Here is an 18,275-nt window from a genome sequence, read left to right as displayed (position 1 = left end):
GATAATTCTTCCAGCCACTTCACTGTTCTTTCTAACAGTTCATGAAATGTATCATTTCTGTCTCTGAATGGAATGAATAAAAACCATTCCATAGTAAGCCCACCAAAACAAAGTGAATAGAGTGTATCTAAAAACGTTATGCAGAGTAATCAGTATAAGGATAAACCTCAGCCTTTTGAGTACCAATTACTAAAATTTGCCTCTCTCTCTCTAATTCCACATTTGTTATTCAAATGCTGTGTTGGGACTATGCTTTGAAACATCTGGATGATTAAAGTTTACATATGCTGTGTCACCAGTAATTTAATTTTTAGCCTTTTTACCAACGAAAACAGGGTTAGCCTATTTACCTAAGAAAACAGGGCTTATGAGAAAGCATTGCTGCTCAGTTTATCCCTCTCCCCCTCTTTACAACATAGCTTTTAAGATAACCAGCACTTTCAACCATTTTGAAATAGAAGCAGAAGATATTTATATTTCTACAAATGTCATGAAAATTAGCAAACAAGTGGTGGAGTGGAACCCAGGTTTGCGACTCCAGAGAGGAAAAGGCAGGCAGAACTTTGTTGTCATGCTTTCTATTTGGCAGCAATGGTTTGGTCAATTGCATATATAATGGGGTATAGTAATGGGGTATAGTTCCAAATGAGCAATTGTTTTTTGGGAAGGAGAAAAAACGAGGGAAGGACTATAGCCTTGATAATCGAAGTGGTAGTGGGTTGTTGTCATGGTTTAACCCTAGCGAGCAACTAAGCACCACACAGCCGCTCGCTCACTCCCCTGCCCCTGGTGGGATGGGGGAGAGAACTGGAAGAGTAAAAGTGGTGAGAAAACTTATGGGTTGAGATAAGAACAGTTTAATAATTGAAATAAAATAAAGTAAAATAATAATAGTAGTAGTAGTAGTAGTAGTAGTAGTAGTAGTAATAATAATAATAATAATAATAATAATAATAATAATAATAATAATAATAATACACAAAGCAAGTGATGCACAATGCAATTGTTCACCACCCGCTGACCGATGCCCAGCCTGTCCCCGAGCAGCGATCGCTGCCCCCCGGTTGACTCCCCCCAGTTTATGTACTGAGCATGACAGCATATGGTATGGCATAGCCCTGTGGCCAGCCTGGGTCAGCCCCCCTGTCTGTGCCCCCTCCCAGCTTCTTGGGCACCGGGCAGAGCATGGGAAGCTGAAAAGTCCTTGACCAGTGTGAGCACTATTTAGCAACGACTAAAACATCAGTTTGTTATCAACATTATTCTCATACTAAATCCAAACTACAGCACTATACCAGCTAATAGGAAGAAAATTAACTCTACCCCAGCTGAAACCAGGACAGTTGTTCAGGGGAAAAAAGAACACTAATCAGCAGGAACTGCAAGCTTCAAAAGATTCATTGCGTATGGAAAAAACTTCTCCTGCCTAAAGTCAAAGAAAGAATGCCAGCAGAGGCAAGACTAAGTATGCAAGTCAGAGGGACAACTGTAAACCACATGAACTGTAAATCATGTAATTATTCTACTTTCTCAGATTATACAAAATACATTTTAACTTGATCTTTGACTGAATATGATAGTCACTGCGTAAGTACAGAAACCGAAGACTTCTGTGATAAGAAAATACTAATTTAATTTCTGAATTTAAACAGAAAGTAACACTAATTTCTCAATTTAAACTATCCTGAAAGTTGACAAAAGTAATCTGATTAATCAAACACAATTAAGAGATCATTAATTATTTTTTTAAAATGTTTTGTACTTTCATTACCTTTTGCATTTTTGCAGTGTCCAGAGATTTCACAATTCTGCTGAACTGCTGAAGACCAAGCTCTTCTAGTTGAAAAGTAGCCAGATAACAAATAACTATCAAAAGATACATACTATTAAAATGCAGCAGGAAATTCTAATAAACTTATATCCTATACTCAGTACACTCGGGGATTTAGACTGTTATTTTAATTTTAAATAGTCTTCAATATTGTTTATCTACCTGAGCAATATAATGCTTGACGATGAAAAACTGTAATATGAAGCTATAATATAATGTTAACCCTATGTTCATTATTAGCATTGTGACTCTATGCTATGGTTCATATAAATTAGTTATCTCCTTCATGAGCCAGATCCAAGCTAGTGCAAATCTACACAATTTTATGGAAATTCTAACAGCTGAGGATCTAGCCACTTACACAAAAAATGTAAAATAATCATAGTTATCTGAAGTCATTCACAGAGGTCCGTTTGGTGCCTGCAAATATCTGTTTGCAAAACTGGGAGATCTACTACAGCAGCATGTGGAATCCTGTAAGGCCAAGGGTAAGATCTTGCCATGATTTCACAGTCATTTTGTTATGCCAACATCACCAGTAAAACAAGCAGCTCTGTCAACCCCTAATTGCTTGTTCCCATCCCCTCCTTTTACTTCCTGGTGTTTCTTCTCTTGGACAAGTACAGTCACCCACACAGCCACATTAAAACAGATTGTAAATTTTAACCTGAAGCACTTTCTCGATCAGTTCACTGGATGGCTGCTAAACACAAGTTCTAACTCAAGAGCAGATATGACATAGGGGTGAGAATGAGTGGCCAGTGATGAGAAAAAGGGCGGCCTGTTTCTTTGGGTAGTAGTACCAGCTTGTACAACAAATATGTGCATATTCCATGTGTGAAATTCTGTGTTGGTCTGGGAACAAGGCAGGGAGAATAGGAGTCAGATGGCTCCTGAGAGACATGACTGAAAAGTTTCTGACAGTATTGCATTCTTGGAAATAGTTCTTTTTTAGTGTAACCAAAATTTTCAGCGTAAGCAAGGTTATTCTGAGAAAATTTAATGTGAACAGGAGACATAAAAGAAAGTTTTGATAGTTAATTTTTCAACATACTCTGTTTTTAATGTTTTCAGAGAGGATAGCTCTTATTCTTCTGTTCCAGAATCATAGTTTATTTTACATAACAATATTATACGTAACAAAAATTCTAAACATAAAATACCATATTTCTAGTATTTATTTTCCTTTTTTTCTTTGCAAGTGACCGTTTTGCAGAAAATGTTGTAATCTTTGTTTTTATTCTGAATTAGAATAAAATCAAGTTTTTAAAGGGTGAAATTCTCTGGGAAATCCAAATCTGATTCTTGCACTCCACTCTGGCAAGTATGCAGCTGAATACAGGAAGAGGCAGTCAAGGCTGTGAGATTTTTGCAGACCTGTGAAGTTCATGAGCTCCTGCATCAGCTTTCATTTGACCATATTCACTTTGATCAATCAGGTTTCACTTGCTCTGCAGTATTTTAGCTGCTACCAAACAGTAATGATAAAATCAGTAAATTCTGACCAATGTGCTGCAGCCAACTCAGTGTATCGTTAGGCTTCAATCTTGTGCTTTAGCATGGCAACATATTTAAGCAGTCTTAGTAGAATATACATTTATCTCCTACAAGCTTTATTAAATTCAAATCTGCTCACACATAGCAACAGCCTTTATAAGCAGCTTTGATCATTTAAGTGTCAATGCAGCTTGGCAAAGGGAATCACAAGCAGCTTAAAAAATGTAAGCCAATGACCTTAGACTCTCAACTTGTTGATAAAGGAAAATTTTCTGTGGCCTACCCTCTGCCTATGATTAATGGACGCTTTTGAGTGGACCAGTCCTGACAATCCAATTATAGCAACACTCAGCTTAAAGGTATAATTTATCTGCCCCAGACACTGAAAAACATGGCTATGGAGAAATGGAGACAATGAAGCATTATCATTTAGAATAAACTCAATATACTATTAATTTCATCCTTGGCAGTTTAGCTTCCCTTTCGTTTGTTATTTGATAGATTTGATAGATTTCTATACCTTTCCAGATTGTGACAAAAGCAACCAGAAATGCCATAAAAATTTAATAGCTTTTAAAACATAAAATGTAGATATACTTATAGTAGAACTGGTTTTCGTATTTTTCAACCACTTTGAATTAAATTGACTGGACTTTTCAAAGTACCCACAAAGCTTCAGAATGTATCTGACTTGGAGAACCAATGCCAGTGCGATTTGTGATTCCAGCTTCTTTAGGTACTTAACAAATCAACCTCAGTGTATTAAATGCATAGCATAAAAATATTTTTTAAATTACTTTTTAAGGTACTTCTCAAAGCCTGAAACAACTTTCGGAGTAGCTCTGATTAACGAGCTCACACTATCAGATATTGTTGTATTGTTGTATGTTACTCATTCTAACCAAGTAACTAATAAAAGGAAAATAATTGACCTCACTCATGGAGACAGACAGAAGTCTATTTATGTCATTGTGATGGTCAGTAACAAAGAAACCCATGTATGGGTAGAGACAATCATATCTTCATACTGAGAGACATGCTGTTTCCCTCCGCAGACAGAGCTTTGTTATACACTTTTCATATCTGAATGGCAGAGGTACTAGGTTGCATAGAAGAGAATAAAGGGAAATCACCAAAGAACATTTTTTAAGGTGATGTTTAAACTTCCAAGATACTTTTTCCAGTCACCGATGCTATTTTCCATCTGCATGTGACTTAAACTGCAGGCAGAATTTTCTTAAGGTAAAATTCCAGTTAACACCTGTGAGAGTCCAGACTAAATAACAATTTCAGGATTTAGGCTTTACATCATAAGGGCATTGGAAAACGTCCTGTATTTCATACTGTGCTGAGCACAATGACAATGCTTCAAAGGTAATAGAATATTAAGACTTACATGAGTAAAATAATATTTTAAACGTTTTGTGGTAAACATATTTGGTGTTTTAAAGAAAACTTACCTATATAGAGATTACGCTCAGAAATCAGGCAGCATCTCCCATCCCGAACAAAAAAGGCATTGACTACTACATCCAATAAGGATTTATATTCTATGCATCCAGCTAGTGTATCCATCACAAATTTTCCTTCCGTCACATTAAGAGTCTATAGAGATACAAAATTAACAATGATTAATGTATTCTGGAAAGAAAATGTTAGTTGTGTACAAAAAGAAGTACAATCATTTTGGAGTAATTGGAAAACATGATTAATGAACAGCAGTGCCTTTGGTAGGGCTGATGCAGTTCTAATGCTATCATGTACGGGCAGTCCTGACAAATTAATGGCCCTTGTTAAGTAAAATGTAAACTTCCCCAATGTTATACTCAGTTTACCTGCTGACATACACCTTTAGTTAAAAGGCCTTGATGTGTGAATGTCAACAGTTAATGCAAAGAAAATTTGAAGTCTCTGAGCTATGGGCAATGATTAACTTAGTCAACAGTATGAGAAAGTTTCAGTAAGAGTTTGCTTTTCCAGTAGGAAACCTGTTCTTTGTAGATGAAGTCTGTGCTACTTGGGACACTAAATTGAGGGGAGAAGCAGGACAGGGATTATGGAAAAGACTCTTAACTGCTACTGTAACCTAATATTGGAGAATATGACTATTTAAAACTAAACCTGTGCGTGCCAGGATTCTTGTTAGTGCAGACTCTGTGTTTCTTATCCAGCTGTGCTCTCGGTCATGTGCAATGTTCATGCAGTACCACAAGAGAACAGAAAAAGGAGGGTCAGATGCCCACTGCATGCCATTTGGACCCTACCCTTTAAATTTGAAGTTTGAATGTTCTTGAACTTTGCAGAGAGTTTCACTCATAATAAATTACCTGTGGAGTATCTGTTATTACATGAGATAAACTTCTAGTGTGAACCACCTTTAAAAACATTGCAATAAAATCTGAGGCCCAGAACAGTTTGTATTGCATGAACTGAAAAAGGACAGCCACGCTATGACAAAATGACAAACAATAATGATTCTTTGACTTCAGGAGGTTAGCCAAGAAGCCAAGAAAAAAGCTAAGTGCATCTTCCGTTAACATGTAGTCCACATCTGATATATGATCTCTCCCACAGCTCTGAGATGTGGGAAGAACTGAACTGCAATAATATATCAGATCAGAGGTTCACCTTGCCTAGTAGGCTATCTGCTAGCATCTTGATCACTCTATTTTGCTAATGTGATTAATTTTTAGTTTAAAAGTATTATTAGAGGCTGCTGGAAGGAACTATGTGAGTCTTCTGATGTATGACACTATATAGGGCTTTGAGACTGAGAAAATACAAGGCAAAACTTTAAAATCACAGTTCTAATTTTTAAATGTAAAAAATGATACAGAAGTGTTCCAAGTGTATTTTCTCAGGTTGTCATTCAGAGTAAGCATAATTCTTTTTTACTTACTCCTGCTCACAAGCCAGATTTCATTTCTTCCAATTTGTGCATCATCACTAGAAAAAAAATAGTGCCTCCATATAATTGTCTCCATATACACGTATATTTATATATGCATATACACACACACGTATGCAGGCAAAATTACACCTACATACATCCTTGTAATTTCTTTACTGCCATTTCTTTACTACATCTGACTACCTCTCTAGCAGAACTGTAATAGACGATATCACTAACGATGCACATACAGAAACAGAATCAAGCTCAGTTTGTGGGGTTTAGGTCCTTAAGGCTAATAATAGTTAAAATGATAGAAAAGCTTTATTTCTATAACTGAAGTAATCAGATATGACTCTGAATATATTCTGTGACCCAGATATGTTGGGTAAGAAGAAACAGAGTGTAACCAAACTAATCATTCCATGGAGACATGGAAGCTTCACAAAGTCTGCTGGGCAGCGCTAGAGACAGTGCAAATAAGCAGGATATCACCTACATTCTTAATCAGGGCTCTAGAGAAAGAAGAACCAACAGGTTGTGGTTGAGATGGGAGAAAGATAAAGGGGAATGCTTTTGAGAAAATGGAGCCAGCTAGAGTGAGGTGGCAAAGAAGGAGCAAAGAGAAAGGAGTGAGAAGGGAGATAAGGGAAAACAGGAAATACAGAAGGGCTTAGATGGAGGATGGACACAAATGGAAGAGCAGAGGGAAGAGACTGAACACATCTGAAAATACACAATAAAAATCAATTTGCTGTGAAGCACGGACTTCATCTTGCTAAGCACCGAGAATCCTTGTGAAGCACACAGTCCATTCCAAATATACCTTTTCTGGATGAAGATTTATGGAAGTTCTTTCATAAAACTGACAAAGAAAATCCAGAAATCTAACCCCCCACCAAATGTTCAAATATATATCCCATACTTGAGATATCCGAGAATTCACCACAAAAGGCAAAAGCAAACCTAAATACCTCAACGGCAAAGTGAGAGAGGATGACATAGTTCCAGTAAAAGCAGGATTGTGACATTTTGAATCTAAAACAGTTGGTCCCCTTGAACAAATGCAGTTGTTCACGAACAGATCAATCTGCAGACAACAGTAGCTCTGATGATAAACAGGAAGTCTGTAGTAGAACTGGACAAGCCCACTGGAAACAAGCCCAACAAAAACTCTCACAACTACCTCTGCTAGAAAGCTAGAATATAAATTGTTTCCAAGATCTTTATTTGATTTGATCTTTATTTGATTTGATCGTTGCATTCACCTTCTGAGTACTTTGCTGTATCATACATGTATAAAGTGCTACAACAAACCAGGGCTTTTCAAATGTACTTTGGAGAGATGACCAGAAGTAGACAAACAGATAACAAGACAACACCAGTGCCCAAATCATATATCCTATACAGTTCAGACTACAGCATGAAAATGCAATTGCCTATTTACATTTACTCTACTTCTTTTACTGTTCTGAGTTAACAAGTCAGTCAGAAGTTACTTGTTAGGACAAATGCAGAAATAAGTGCTTACTCTTGCTTACTCCTTGATCAAGAAAGTACATAACCACTACATGGCCTCGAGCTAAGCAATAAGGTGACAGGAGGTGCAGCCTGGGGAGAGCTGTGCCCCAGAACATCAGTACCAATTGGTAATTCTGTGGACCACGGGCCAAAAATTCTTGTCATGAAATATTATCAATTGAATCTGCTTTCAATTACAAATGGTACTAAGTGTTCCATTTCTACATATAAAAATTGAGAATAGCTAAGCAGCCTGCAGCTGTGTCATCTAAGGAAGTGACCGCATCAGAACTCATAATAAACTAAACAAGACTGGGCAGGATCAGTACTTGGATAAGAAATCTCAAAGGTGAGCCAGTTGTTGGTTAAGCCCTGCTGATAATCTAGTGAATCAAAAACTGAGCCAATGCTTTACAACAGTTAAGATACTCTCTGCATAGAAAGTGCATTGTGTCCTCAACAAATTTTATCAAGGATATTTACAGTTTATCTGCATATCTGAAATCATAATTGCTTTGGGAAAGTAGTAGGTTGGGTAGGTGTCACTTCTAGCACTAATTCCTAGGTGCATTCTTTCTGTGTGGCTTCATGTTGCATGTTATGTCACTGGGAAGTATTTCAGAAGTGGGTCAGATGATCCTGAAACAGTACAATATGATGACAAGTTGTACATTTATAGCACCTTTTGTATAAGGTTCTCAAAGCACTTTACTAACATTAATTGCATTTAATGAGATTCCTTTTGGCTAATATTATTTTGCAAATGCAGGAACGATGGTATGGAGCAGATAAGAGATTTGCCCCAGACGACACATTAAGTCATTGGTGGCAACAAGAAAAGAATTAATAAACGCTAATTTGTGAGCCTTTGTTCTGTCCATCAGCCCATCTTCTTACCTTTTCAAGTATACTTTACCTTATATATTTCTCTGAAAAAACTAGCAGTTAGCCACATTTGCAAATATGCTGTGTGAGTCCTTCAGCATGAAGAAGGCCAGATAATTTACAGGTGAAAGTAACACATTGAGCTACCATCTTCTGTTGCATCGAATATTGGAATTTATCAGAAGACAAAATAGATCTTGAGCAATATGCCTATTCTGTGCTCAGGAAAAAATCTCTCTATCTCTAATGTTACAGCTTATTATTTTTTGTTTTGTTGTGTAAAGCATAGTAAGTTTATGGTAGATGAATACTGGATGGTCCTATATTTTTAATGTTTGGAAGCCTACATATTACTGTGTTGGCCAATGGTTGCACTGAATATAAGTAAAATACAGTTATATGTGTTCACAATGTCATTCCCATACAAATATGTGAAAGTGCGCTCTCTATGACATTGAATTTCAGCTTTTTCTGATTACCAAGTGTTTAAGTTGTAAAAGAATGATCCTGACTGAAATTATCCTGAAAGATCCTGTGAAAAAGATGCAACTCATGTCCAAATATGTGCTGATTGGTGTCATCTCCCCCTTTTGAGAAATCCCTAATGCCCTTAGCCTGCTTCCATGGACATATTTTCCTTGCTCCCTGACACTTAGCTGTAACTGGGAACCAGTCAAGTTTCAAGGAGAGAAGAGATTGTGTAAGAAAGCGTAAGTATAGGACTTTGTACACAAACAACTTTCAACATGTGTTAGTACAAGAAATAGCATTAATTAAATGGAGAAGTATCTGCAAAAAGCAAGCTTTGCCACTGTGGCTATATGGTAGTAAGGATGGTTACAATGAGACCTGTTTAAGAGCCAGAGAGATCAGAAAAGGATAGGTAAGGAAAGAAAGAAAAGCTCTTGTTTCTGGAGAGAAGGAAGGAAAGCAACATCAGCCATGCCCTGTTTGAGACTTCTCAGTATAGGATTTAGTTTAAGGTGAAACAAACATTTTAGAAAGAAGATAATATTTGATTAAAAGATAAAATAGCTTTCACCTCCTGAGAGAACTGAGTAGTACTATGTACTGAGCTTGTCTACTTCTAGGCAGAATATGCACATTTTGCAGATGCAGTCTGATTAATTTATAGTGCTTCAGATATCAGTGCTAGTCCTCTCCAAGGGTCTAATCAAAATGCTGTGGAAATGAAAGAAAATATTCCTATTGGCTTCACTGCGTTTTGAATCAGTCACCAGAACCCAGTCCTCTTTCCCTCTGAAGTCAGTGAAAATGCTTCCAGTAATTTCAGTGGGGGAAAAAACCCTGGGATCTTAGGATATAAGCAGGAGAATGTCCTGCATCTGCTATTTACAGTCTATATTGCAGCCAGAAGCTAGTATTTTCATCTTCATGTGATAATGCTGACCATCTTGAAGAGGTACAGTTAACATTGTTTTACCTCGTACTTAATATTAACTCACATGAGCAGGACATTGCAGAAAAATCAGATTCCATCCTTTCCTTAGAAAGATCCTAATCTGCATTTATGTCAGTAACTAATAACACGTATTAGACTTGTGTAATTTAGTAGGGTTTTTTTTTTCATCACATGTATCAAAATAATCTTGCATTACATTATTTTCATATTTAAAACTAAATCTATGACTTTTGACATTTGGGGATTTTACTCACAGTTGAATGAGCATGTGTGAGACACACAGCTGAACCAACACAACTGAGAACCATGAAGAGATATGCCATGTTCTTGTGAAATGGAAAGCTCATAAACAGGTTCGTCTTGCTATCAACATGAGAGGGATAAAGGAGTAAAACGGTGACTTTGGGGTGGCAGTTCCGATTTTACAGAAGTAAGCTTTTCAGTAGATGGGATTTATAAAGGTCAATATGATGGGTCTGATCCTGCAACTCTAATTGAAGCAAATAATTCCACTGAAAATAAAGTGAGTTACTTGCACAGAGAAAGGCACAAACATTGCATGGTAACTTCTGTTTTAAAATCTGTCTCTTATTATCATAGCAAAAGCTTTATTCTAACAGTCACAGGGAAGAAAAAGTGTCTGGGATGCTTCAGTTAGGTACAAAATCTAATCTTTTCTCAAAATGAACAGATGCAGTCCATTTCTATAAATGGCCTGATGAAACAATACCCTTATGTACAATATACACTGGATGAAGGATCACTCTGGATATGGATCATTTTTGATAGATTTAATTGAAGAATACTTAATAAAAAGAAGGGGGTTTAGTACACAAGAACGAAGATATTATCTGGAGGGCATCAATCTGATGAAAGGAGTATTAAAAAGAATTTAGGAAGATAAACAAGGAGAAGTAGTCTGGCATTCAAATGAAGAACAATAGAAATAGAGATGTAAATTTGAATGTGAATACTAATAATTTAAAGAACTGAGATAGACTTAAAGAATTATTTTAAGTTAATGTATTATTCAGGATAATTCAAATTGAGTTCTGTTTTAATAGCAACAAGGTCACAACATCGAAGCAAAAGCATTTATTTGCACTTATTTGTTTTTAAGAGGTTGAGGGACATAATATGATTCTTCATGATTGAAGGTGAAGGCTTGTTTGTTGTAACTAGGAATCACCCATCATATTACTAATGAACCTATGTTCTTATTGAACATATTTGCAGTGAAAAACAAGTCAAATATTACGTTATAAACATCATAACTTACAATACAATAAACATGAAGACTATAAATAACTGAGTTACGAGTCAAAGCGTAGTCTTCTTCCTCGAAGAAAAACAAGTCTGACAGTTCACTGAGAACAACAAATAGAAATTCTTTTTATGAAGTAAAATTCACATGTTGCAGAAATAAAATGTATGGAGTTTAACACAGAATCACCTCTAGACTAATTTTGATCATTCTAATTAGAGGAAACCATGTTATTTATCTCCCACTATTCAAGAATTAAAAATCCTTACCATATTTCATTTGTATTTCTCTAAAAACAGGAGGCTAATAATCAGTGAGTTTCCCTAACTCCACTTGTATATAGAAGCGTGAACTAGGAGTTGGAAGATAGGAACTGAGACTGGAACATGTCTTTCTCTCTTGCTTCCTGAGTGGCCTTGTAGAGGTTATGTTCTCTCTTGACACCTTGGTTTTGAACACTGGGCAATTTATTTATACCTTTCCATCACACCAAAAGAAGATTCCATCTTTATACATACAGTAGTTCAGGCAGACCTGAACTACTGCCAAAGTAATGGTTTACCTCTCCTCTTTAAAATTCACATTCTATTCCTTTCGTACTAATTTTCTGATTCCCTATTTGTATCTTGAAATACTGAGTGGTTGCAAAGTGCCATAAGTGAAAAAGAAAAATGTATCCCAATGGTTATGGGATATGTTATCTGCTTGATCCACCTCAATTGCAAAATGCAGGGAAAGATGGGTGCTTCTTCAAAGCAGTACACAGGGATTATATATGCGGCCACCGTTACTGTAAATGGATTGTGTAAAGCTAAATGCCACATACAGCTAGAAAAAGATAACTCTTGATAGCAGTATCTAATGCCATCCTTTCTCTATAAATAAAGATGGCCAACTACTTATCTCATTTATGCCAATACATGTACAGAGTAAGGCTTCTGACTTTGGGCAGTCACTCGGGAAGCAGACTGTACACCCAAATGTTTTCCAAACAGATTTCTATCTCAAAGCTTGAGAAAAGATTTCCTACAATGAGAGAATATGTTCAGATGGGAACAGTGATATTTAAACAAAAGTATAAACATGCATTAAGAAATAAAAATAATAATAATCAAGAGGTTGCTTCTGCTCCTGTTGAAGTTAATGGATACCTTCCCATGCTATTCAAGAGGAACAAGATGAGAAGGGCTCACATGGTCTGATACAAGGAACTGATATTTGATAGAAAGTTGTCGAATATTCAGGTTTTTAACTAGCTATTTGGAAATAGTAAGTAGTTGCAAACCAAATGCAGGGAAACAGCTAGGGATGTATTTTCAAAGTGGCACACAGGGGTCAAGCAGTGCCTTACAAATTTGGCCTTTTGGTTTTCTTATGAAAATCCATGGACATTTTGCCAAGTGAAAAATATCCACTTGCATGTGTTTTGTGTGAATTTATACTGTGGCAGTAAGCTTCCCTGAAGATTCTGTGTGCCCTTACCATGCCCAGTCCAAGGCAAGCAGAGCTTTTGCTATGACACAGGATGAGACGGGGGACAAGCCATGCTGGGTCAGTCTAGGAGCTCAAACTGATAGAAGGGAGTCTGTCTTGCCTATCTTCTCTGGGACATCTGCCTCTTGTGGGCTTCCGTTTCAAGAGAGAGAGACATTTCTGATTCAGTTTAGGCACAGTAGAGACTGGACCTGAATGTGCAAGAACTTTGAAGTGAGCAGAACAAAACCAGAGGCGAGCAGGAGTTGCTGGACAGTGACAATAGCACTGGAATCAACAACTTGAAGAGATGGAACTGGGACAAGTTAAACAAAGAGACCCAGGAAAGTAAGCTTGAGGGTGAGTAAGAGAAAGGACAGGGATAGAAAGATGATAGAGGTTAGAACAGAACTCAGTTTATCTTTCTCTTCCATCTGCCCAAAATTTGGCTAGCAGAGTTTTCCAAACCTCTACAGTACAGCCATTTCCCAACCATTGTGAACTGCCAAAACATAAAAATTTCTACACAGCCGTTATGAAAGAGCAAAATATACTATTATTTTTTCACACAATCACCTATTTGGGGCTTTGTTTTAATTATTTATCTCACCTTACGTGTAAGTAAAATTAGAGCATCTAGCGATTAAGAACGAAATCTTGCTGAAGTGTTATTACGCAAATCTCCGGACTATGTCACCTTCGTGGCAGTACAGTGAAACGAATGGAAATGTTGTGTTGGATTTTGAGCAGAATATTCAGCAAAGACTGACTCTATACTTAGTAAAAGATCTAATATGGAAATCTACCAGTTACTTTTTGCTATCATTTGCAAAGCAAGTTATTCACAGTGGCTGGTATATTGTCACCCTACGGCTTTGACCCTTTGGATTTTCTGCCTCTTTCTTTTTTTCATATATTCATATTATAAATTCCTTCATTTTAACACTTATTTGCTTGCCCACTTTCACTTCTTTTCCTGTGCCTCCCTTCGCGAGACATTTTTACTGCTTTAATTTGCAAGGATTCCCTCAAGAATGGTCTTATGCCCCTGGTAGATTGTTGACAGGGATATTTTGATCAAGACAGATTGTGCCTTCCAGACTCAGTCCCTTAGGACTAAATCCAACTTCCTTTCATAACATATTCACATTTATCATGTACACAAATAAGAACCCTAAACAACAGTCTAAAATGCTGGCCTCTCTCTGTGACATTTCCTTGTTGTTGTTGTCAGCTTAATTTCAACAACGCTAAAACAACACTTCAGTGCTCTTGTGCGACTTCTTCCCTCAGTTATTGGTACTATTGCCACCCTGCCTGTCAGTCAAGCCCATAACTTCAGAGGTCCTTTTTCACATAGACTACTCTCCAGGACATCATAACCAGTCTATGTGCACATCTTCTTCACTCTTTTTGAACAGTAAGTTTCAAGTAGTATTTACCTATTGCTTCATAGCTAAAAATCTAAGGTAGTATCTCAACATTTTCTATTTTATTGTAATAAACATGTCTTTCCTGGGTTTAACTAATCCAATCTTTCTCTAGCAAATCAACTATCTGGAATGTTATTAAGATTGTTCTACTAGTCCATTGTTTTGACCCACTTACTCCACCTAGCATCTCAACAGTTGAATCTGGCACATAAAACGAAAGCTGCCTGTCTTTGCTATCAAGATGCTTCAGAACTCAGTTCCATTCTGCCTGGTATCTCTTATTCTTTACTGATGTCATCCCCCATTTCTGATCAGCCACGGATGCCCATGTCCTTGTTTCATTTATTAGATTTCCAAACAAGTAATTTTATTTGCTTTTGATCAACGCCTACAAGCATTTATATTGCTCTTCAAAACTTACTTCATTCTGACAGAGATTTTGCTCTGCAAAGTGTCCTTTGCTATCTGCCCCTTGCAGTTCAGGTGAGAATGTGTGGCTGTCAGAGGTACTTATCTCCAGGATCGTGCACTTGACAATACTGGCATCCCTAGTGGCTCCTGCAGAGACACTACTGGGGTGCTGAACTCCCTTGAACATATTCTGGAATGAGCTGTGCATGCGGTCCTTTCATTTTGAGAGATCTAGCCCAAGATTGTTGGTTTCACCAGGAACAACCACAAACAGGTGGACAACAGGCTAACAAGCATACGTTATGTAGGCCATCAACAGGTTATCAAAGAACTAAACAAGACACCTCAGGTATCATATTAGAAGGACATAAAGACTATAAAACATCCAAATACAATAAAAATATATAATATGAATGAAACATGCAGTGTTGATAGTGACTGGAGTCTGACTGTACTTTTAAGGGACGGAAAACTAATTAACCAATTAGAAAACTCTAATAGAACAGAAGATAGTAACTTGTAGAAAAGTCAAGTCTGATACACTGCATAGCTAAGTAAGTAAATAAATATAAAGAGAGCTGTGTCTTGCAATTATTTAGGTTTGTGCTCTTGGAATCTGTCCCTCCTGATTTTTGTCTGGTCAGTAGTACACAACACTAGGTTTGCTATTTGTCATGCTGCTAGCATGAGACATACAGGCTTGAATATTGTCTATGATTTAAAGTGATGGCGTTAATCAGGATACAAACTGGAAGAAGTTTCTGCATGGGTCAGTTAATATTGGCTACTTGGTAAGTGGCCAAACCTGGAAATCATGTATAGAAAAATGCTACAGTATTTTTAGGATGCTATGCCTATTATGAAATAGAAAAGAAAGAAGTGAAGTGAATTTTCCATGATGAATTATAATCACCCATTTGGTGCTGAAACAAAGCTGAATTTTATATAAACATGGATCTTACTTTTTACTTTCTTGGATAAATTCACAGCAAAAATATTATGAAGTAAGTGAACTGAAACTATCCCAGAGAAAGATTTCTGCCTTATCTTTGGCATCAGTTTATCCTCCCTGTTCTTCCCCTTTTGAAAGGGTTTATTATGAAACTTAAGATTCATGTTTCTCTAATGGAGTTACTGCTTCTTTGTCTTTGTATCACCTTTCCTGGGCTTAGAAGAGCAATGATCTGAATATTAATTTTTACAAGTATTTATTTTGGCAGCAGTGGCAGCTGAATTTACCTGCTCTCTGCCCAGTGAAAAATAATTATTTTGAAACTGGATCAGTTCCCTGATGTAATTCAGCATACAAATGCACAAAGAGTTATGCCAGTACTACAAGGCTGGAGGGCAGCAGCAGAAACTAGGAGCCTGAGTGGAAACTGTTTAAGAAAGCAAACACCCAAGAAATGTGTATGGATCCACTGCCTCAGCCTCTGATTTTCATATCACACCTTCGTAGTTTTATATTCTTGTAGTCATTTGTGTTTATGCAAAATCAATGTAAAAGTCTATCTAACTGGAATAGAGCGTTTTAGACCTTATTGTCAGAAGTGGAAACGAGCACTCGAGCTACATGGCAGCGTGGAATCAGGGCTCTGACAATGTAGTTTGATAATACATGGCATGCACAGACAATAGCAGTCTAACCAATTACTGTCTTTGCTTAGTGATTTTCTAAAGCTGATTCAATCCAGTAGCTGCATGAGCACACGTCAGGGTGGCACTGAGGACAAAGAGATGGGAAGAGGTGACAGACTACGGTTAGGAAAGGATGGGGACTTCTTCAGCCAGCATAGCTACAGAGTGGCAAATCTTGGTCTGGTTACTTGCAGTATTAGATTAAAATCAGGTAGGTGATTTACTGTCACTTGCTTCTTATCCCACCATTCTGATGGTCATTTATGTCCTCAAAGCAATAATACCTGATCCTGTAGTCAGCTTCTGAACTGCTTTCGTATATACAAAATGGGTGCTCCTGACAGAAACTTCCATTTGGAAAGAGGAAAGGAGATAGGAAACTACAAAACAGCTTAGTCGGGAGTGGAAGAGAAGCTTTTCCTATCATTGTCAGATCTGTTTTAGGGAGTTGTTTCTTTCCCCGTCTTTTGTTGCTACCCAAGCAGTTATTCAACACCTCTGATCTTTACTTCCTTGTTTTCTGGTTGATAACCATAAAGAATTTGGACTTTAGTCATAAATGAAAAATGTCACTGTAAGAAAAATTTATGAAAGTTACAACATGATGTTAGAAACAGATATCTTCATGTTTAAAATCAGCTAGTAAAATACAGTAAGCTATGTAAGATGAATTGAAACTTAATATACCTGCAACATCTTAGCTGATTCATTCAAGAAATCCTCCACGCTCTGATTTTCAGGGTTAAATTTGTTAAGCTGTTGGACTATTACTGCAATATGTTTTCCATGGCTGACCATCTTCACCATGGAGAATCCTATAAATATAGTAAATCATTAATTTTTCATGCCTCCTTCAGTTGTAGCATAATGTATGTTGATAGGCTCATACAGAAGATATACTGCAGTAATGGAGAAGAGAACATTTAGGTCAAGCTTTCAAAATCACAGTTACTCAGAACAGCTAACAGGAGAAATGAGAATACAGTACAAACATCAATAAAATACGAGACATAATTACATATTTCTTATTCTGCAAATGTCTCAAAAGATCCTTCCGCTGATACCTGAAATGGTTTCTGTATCAGGTTATTTGATGAAATGTAATTAAAGATAATACTGGAGAAAAGCGTGAATTTTTGCATGTGTGCTATCCAGGTCCTATTTAATACATTGCTCTTCCCAGTGAGATGCAAATGAAAGTAAAATTTTAGTCGTAAATCTTATCACATGTTGCTATTAACAGCCTATTTTTCCAAAACAAGAAAAGAACAGGAACAGAGAGGAATTATAAGGAAGCAATGAGACACTGTTGGTCAGCAAGCTGGGCAGTGATCACAACGCGTCAGTAGTCTAGGCCACCGTCAAGGTTTCTGAAGGCACAGCAGTTGGGTACTTTTTATGCTTGATTCTTTGTTTGTGAAATGACTGGGTTACGTCTGTCTCGAATGATGTCTTACTCACATGCATGAGAGTTTGCAGAACTGGATACCTAGATTTTAATGTTCACATGACAAGAACTATAATTCATTTGCTTATGCACATGCACTTGGTTTTGTGTATGAAAGATCAATGATAGTAACAATCAGGACTGAATCTCATTAATCTGGTTTAGCAATGGGGAAAAAAAAAGAGCACAGAAGTAATTTTGCATAGTGAGAATAAAAATATATTTTTGAAAATTGTTCTTGTATTTTATATACCATCATATTCTGATGTTAGAAAAGAATGCTTGATCAAGATGATTCATTCCTACTGTAGTAAAGATAATTCATTTCATGTTTTAAAAGGATATCGTAACATTTCCAGATACAGTGTTTTTTTACCCTGCCTCTCAGCACTATCATACTCAATAATAATTGCCTAAACAGCACATTCAATTACTAATCTCAAACCCCTGAAAAAAAGAGTTTGTCTGTGACTATACTCAATATAAGCATTTGGTTACCTGGTATGGTCAAGACAAAATGTCCAATTAAAAAAAAAGTCCAGCAAAACAGGGCTGGATCATG

The 18,275-nt window shown here is 36.8% G+C and overlaps 1 protein-coding gene across 5 annotated transcripts in view; it reads right to left on the bottom strand.

Moving 5' to 3' along the window:
• CFAP99 (cilia and flagella associated protein 99) overlaps positions 1 to 18,275 on the bottom strand; it is a 62,613-nt gene that overhangs the window by 42,530 nt on the left and 1,808 nt on the right. For 4 of the 5 annotated variants that reach the window (XR_015699633.1, XM_087736230.1, XM_087736232.1 and 1 more), the window contains 3 exons: positions 16,954 to 17,081; positions 4,789 to 4,933; positions 1,772 to 1,866 (listed from right to left, as the gene is read on the bottom strand). Coding sequence is in view for 4 of the 5 variants with exons in the window: in XM_087736230.1 (XP_087592356.1) it covers positions 1,772 to 1,866; positions 4,789 to 4,933; positions 16,954 to 17,073 (360 nt within the window). In the remaining variant the exon portion in view is untranslated. Of the gene's footprint in view, positions 1 to 1,771; positions 1,867 to 4,788; positions 4,934 to 6,227; positions 6,275 to 16,953; positions 17,083 to 18,275 lie in introns of those variants that run through there. The other variant, XM_087736233.1, reaches the window with a different exon arrangement.

Source organism: Nipponia nippon, unplaced genomic scaffold (genome assembly GCF_047370975.1).
Source record: "Nipponia nippon isolate SJK-2023a ecotype South Korea unplaced genomic scaffold, ASM4737097v1 scaffold_6, whole genome shotgun sequence".
NCBI lineage: Eukaryota > Metazoa > Chordata > Aves > Pelecaniformes > Threskiornithidae > Nipponia > Nipponia nippon.
Note: the sequence above shows the minus strand (reverse complement) of the source record. Positions and strands in the feature narration are given on the sequence as shown.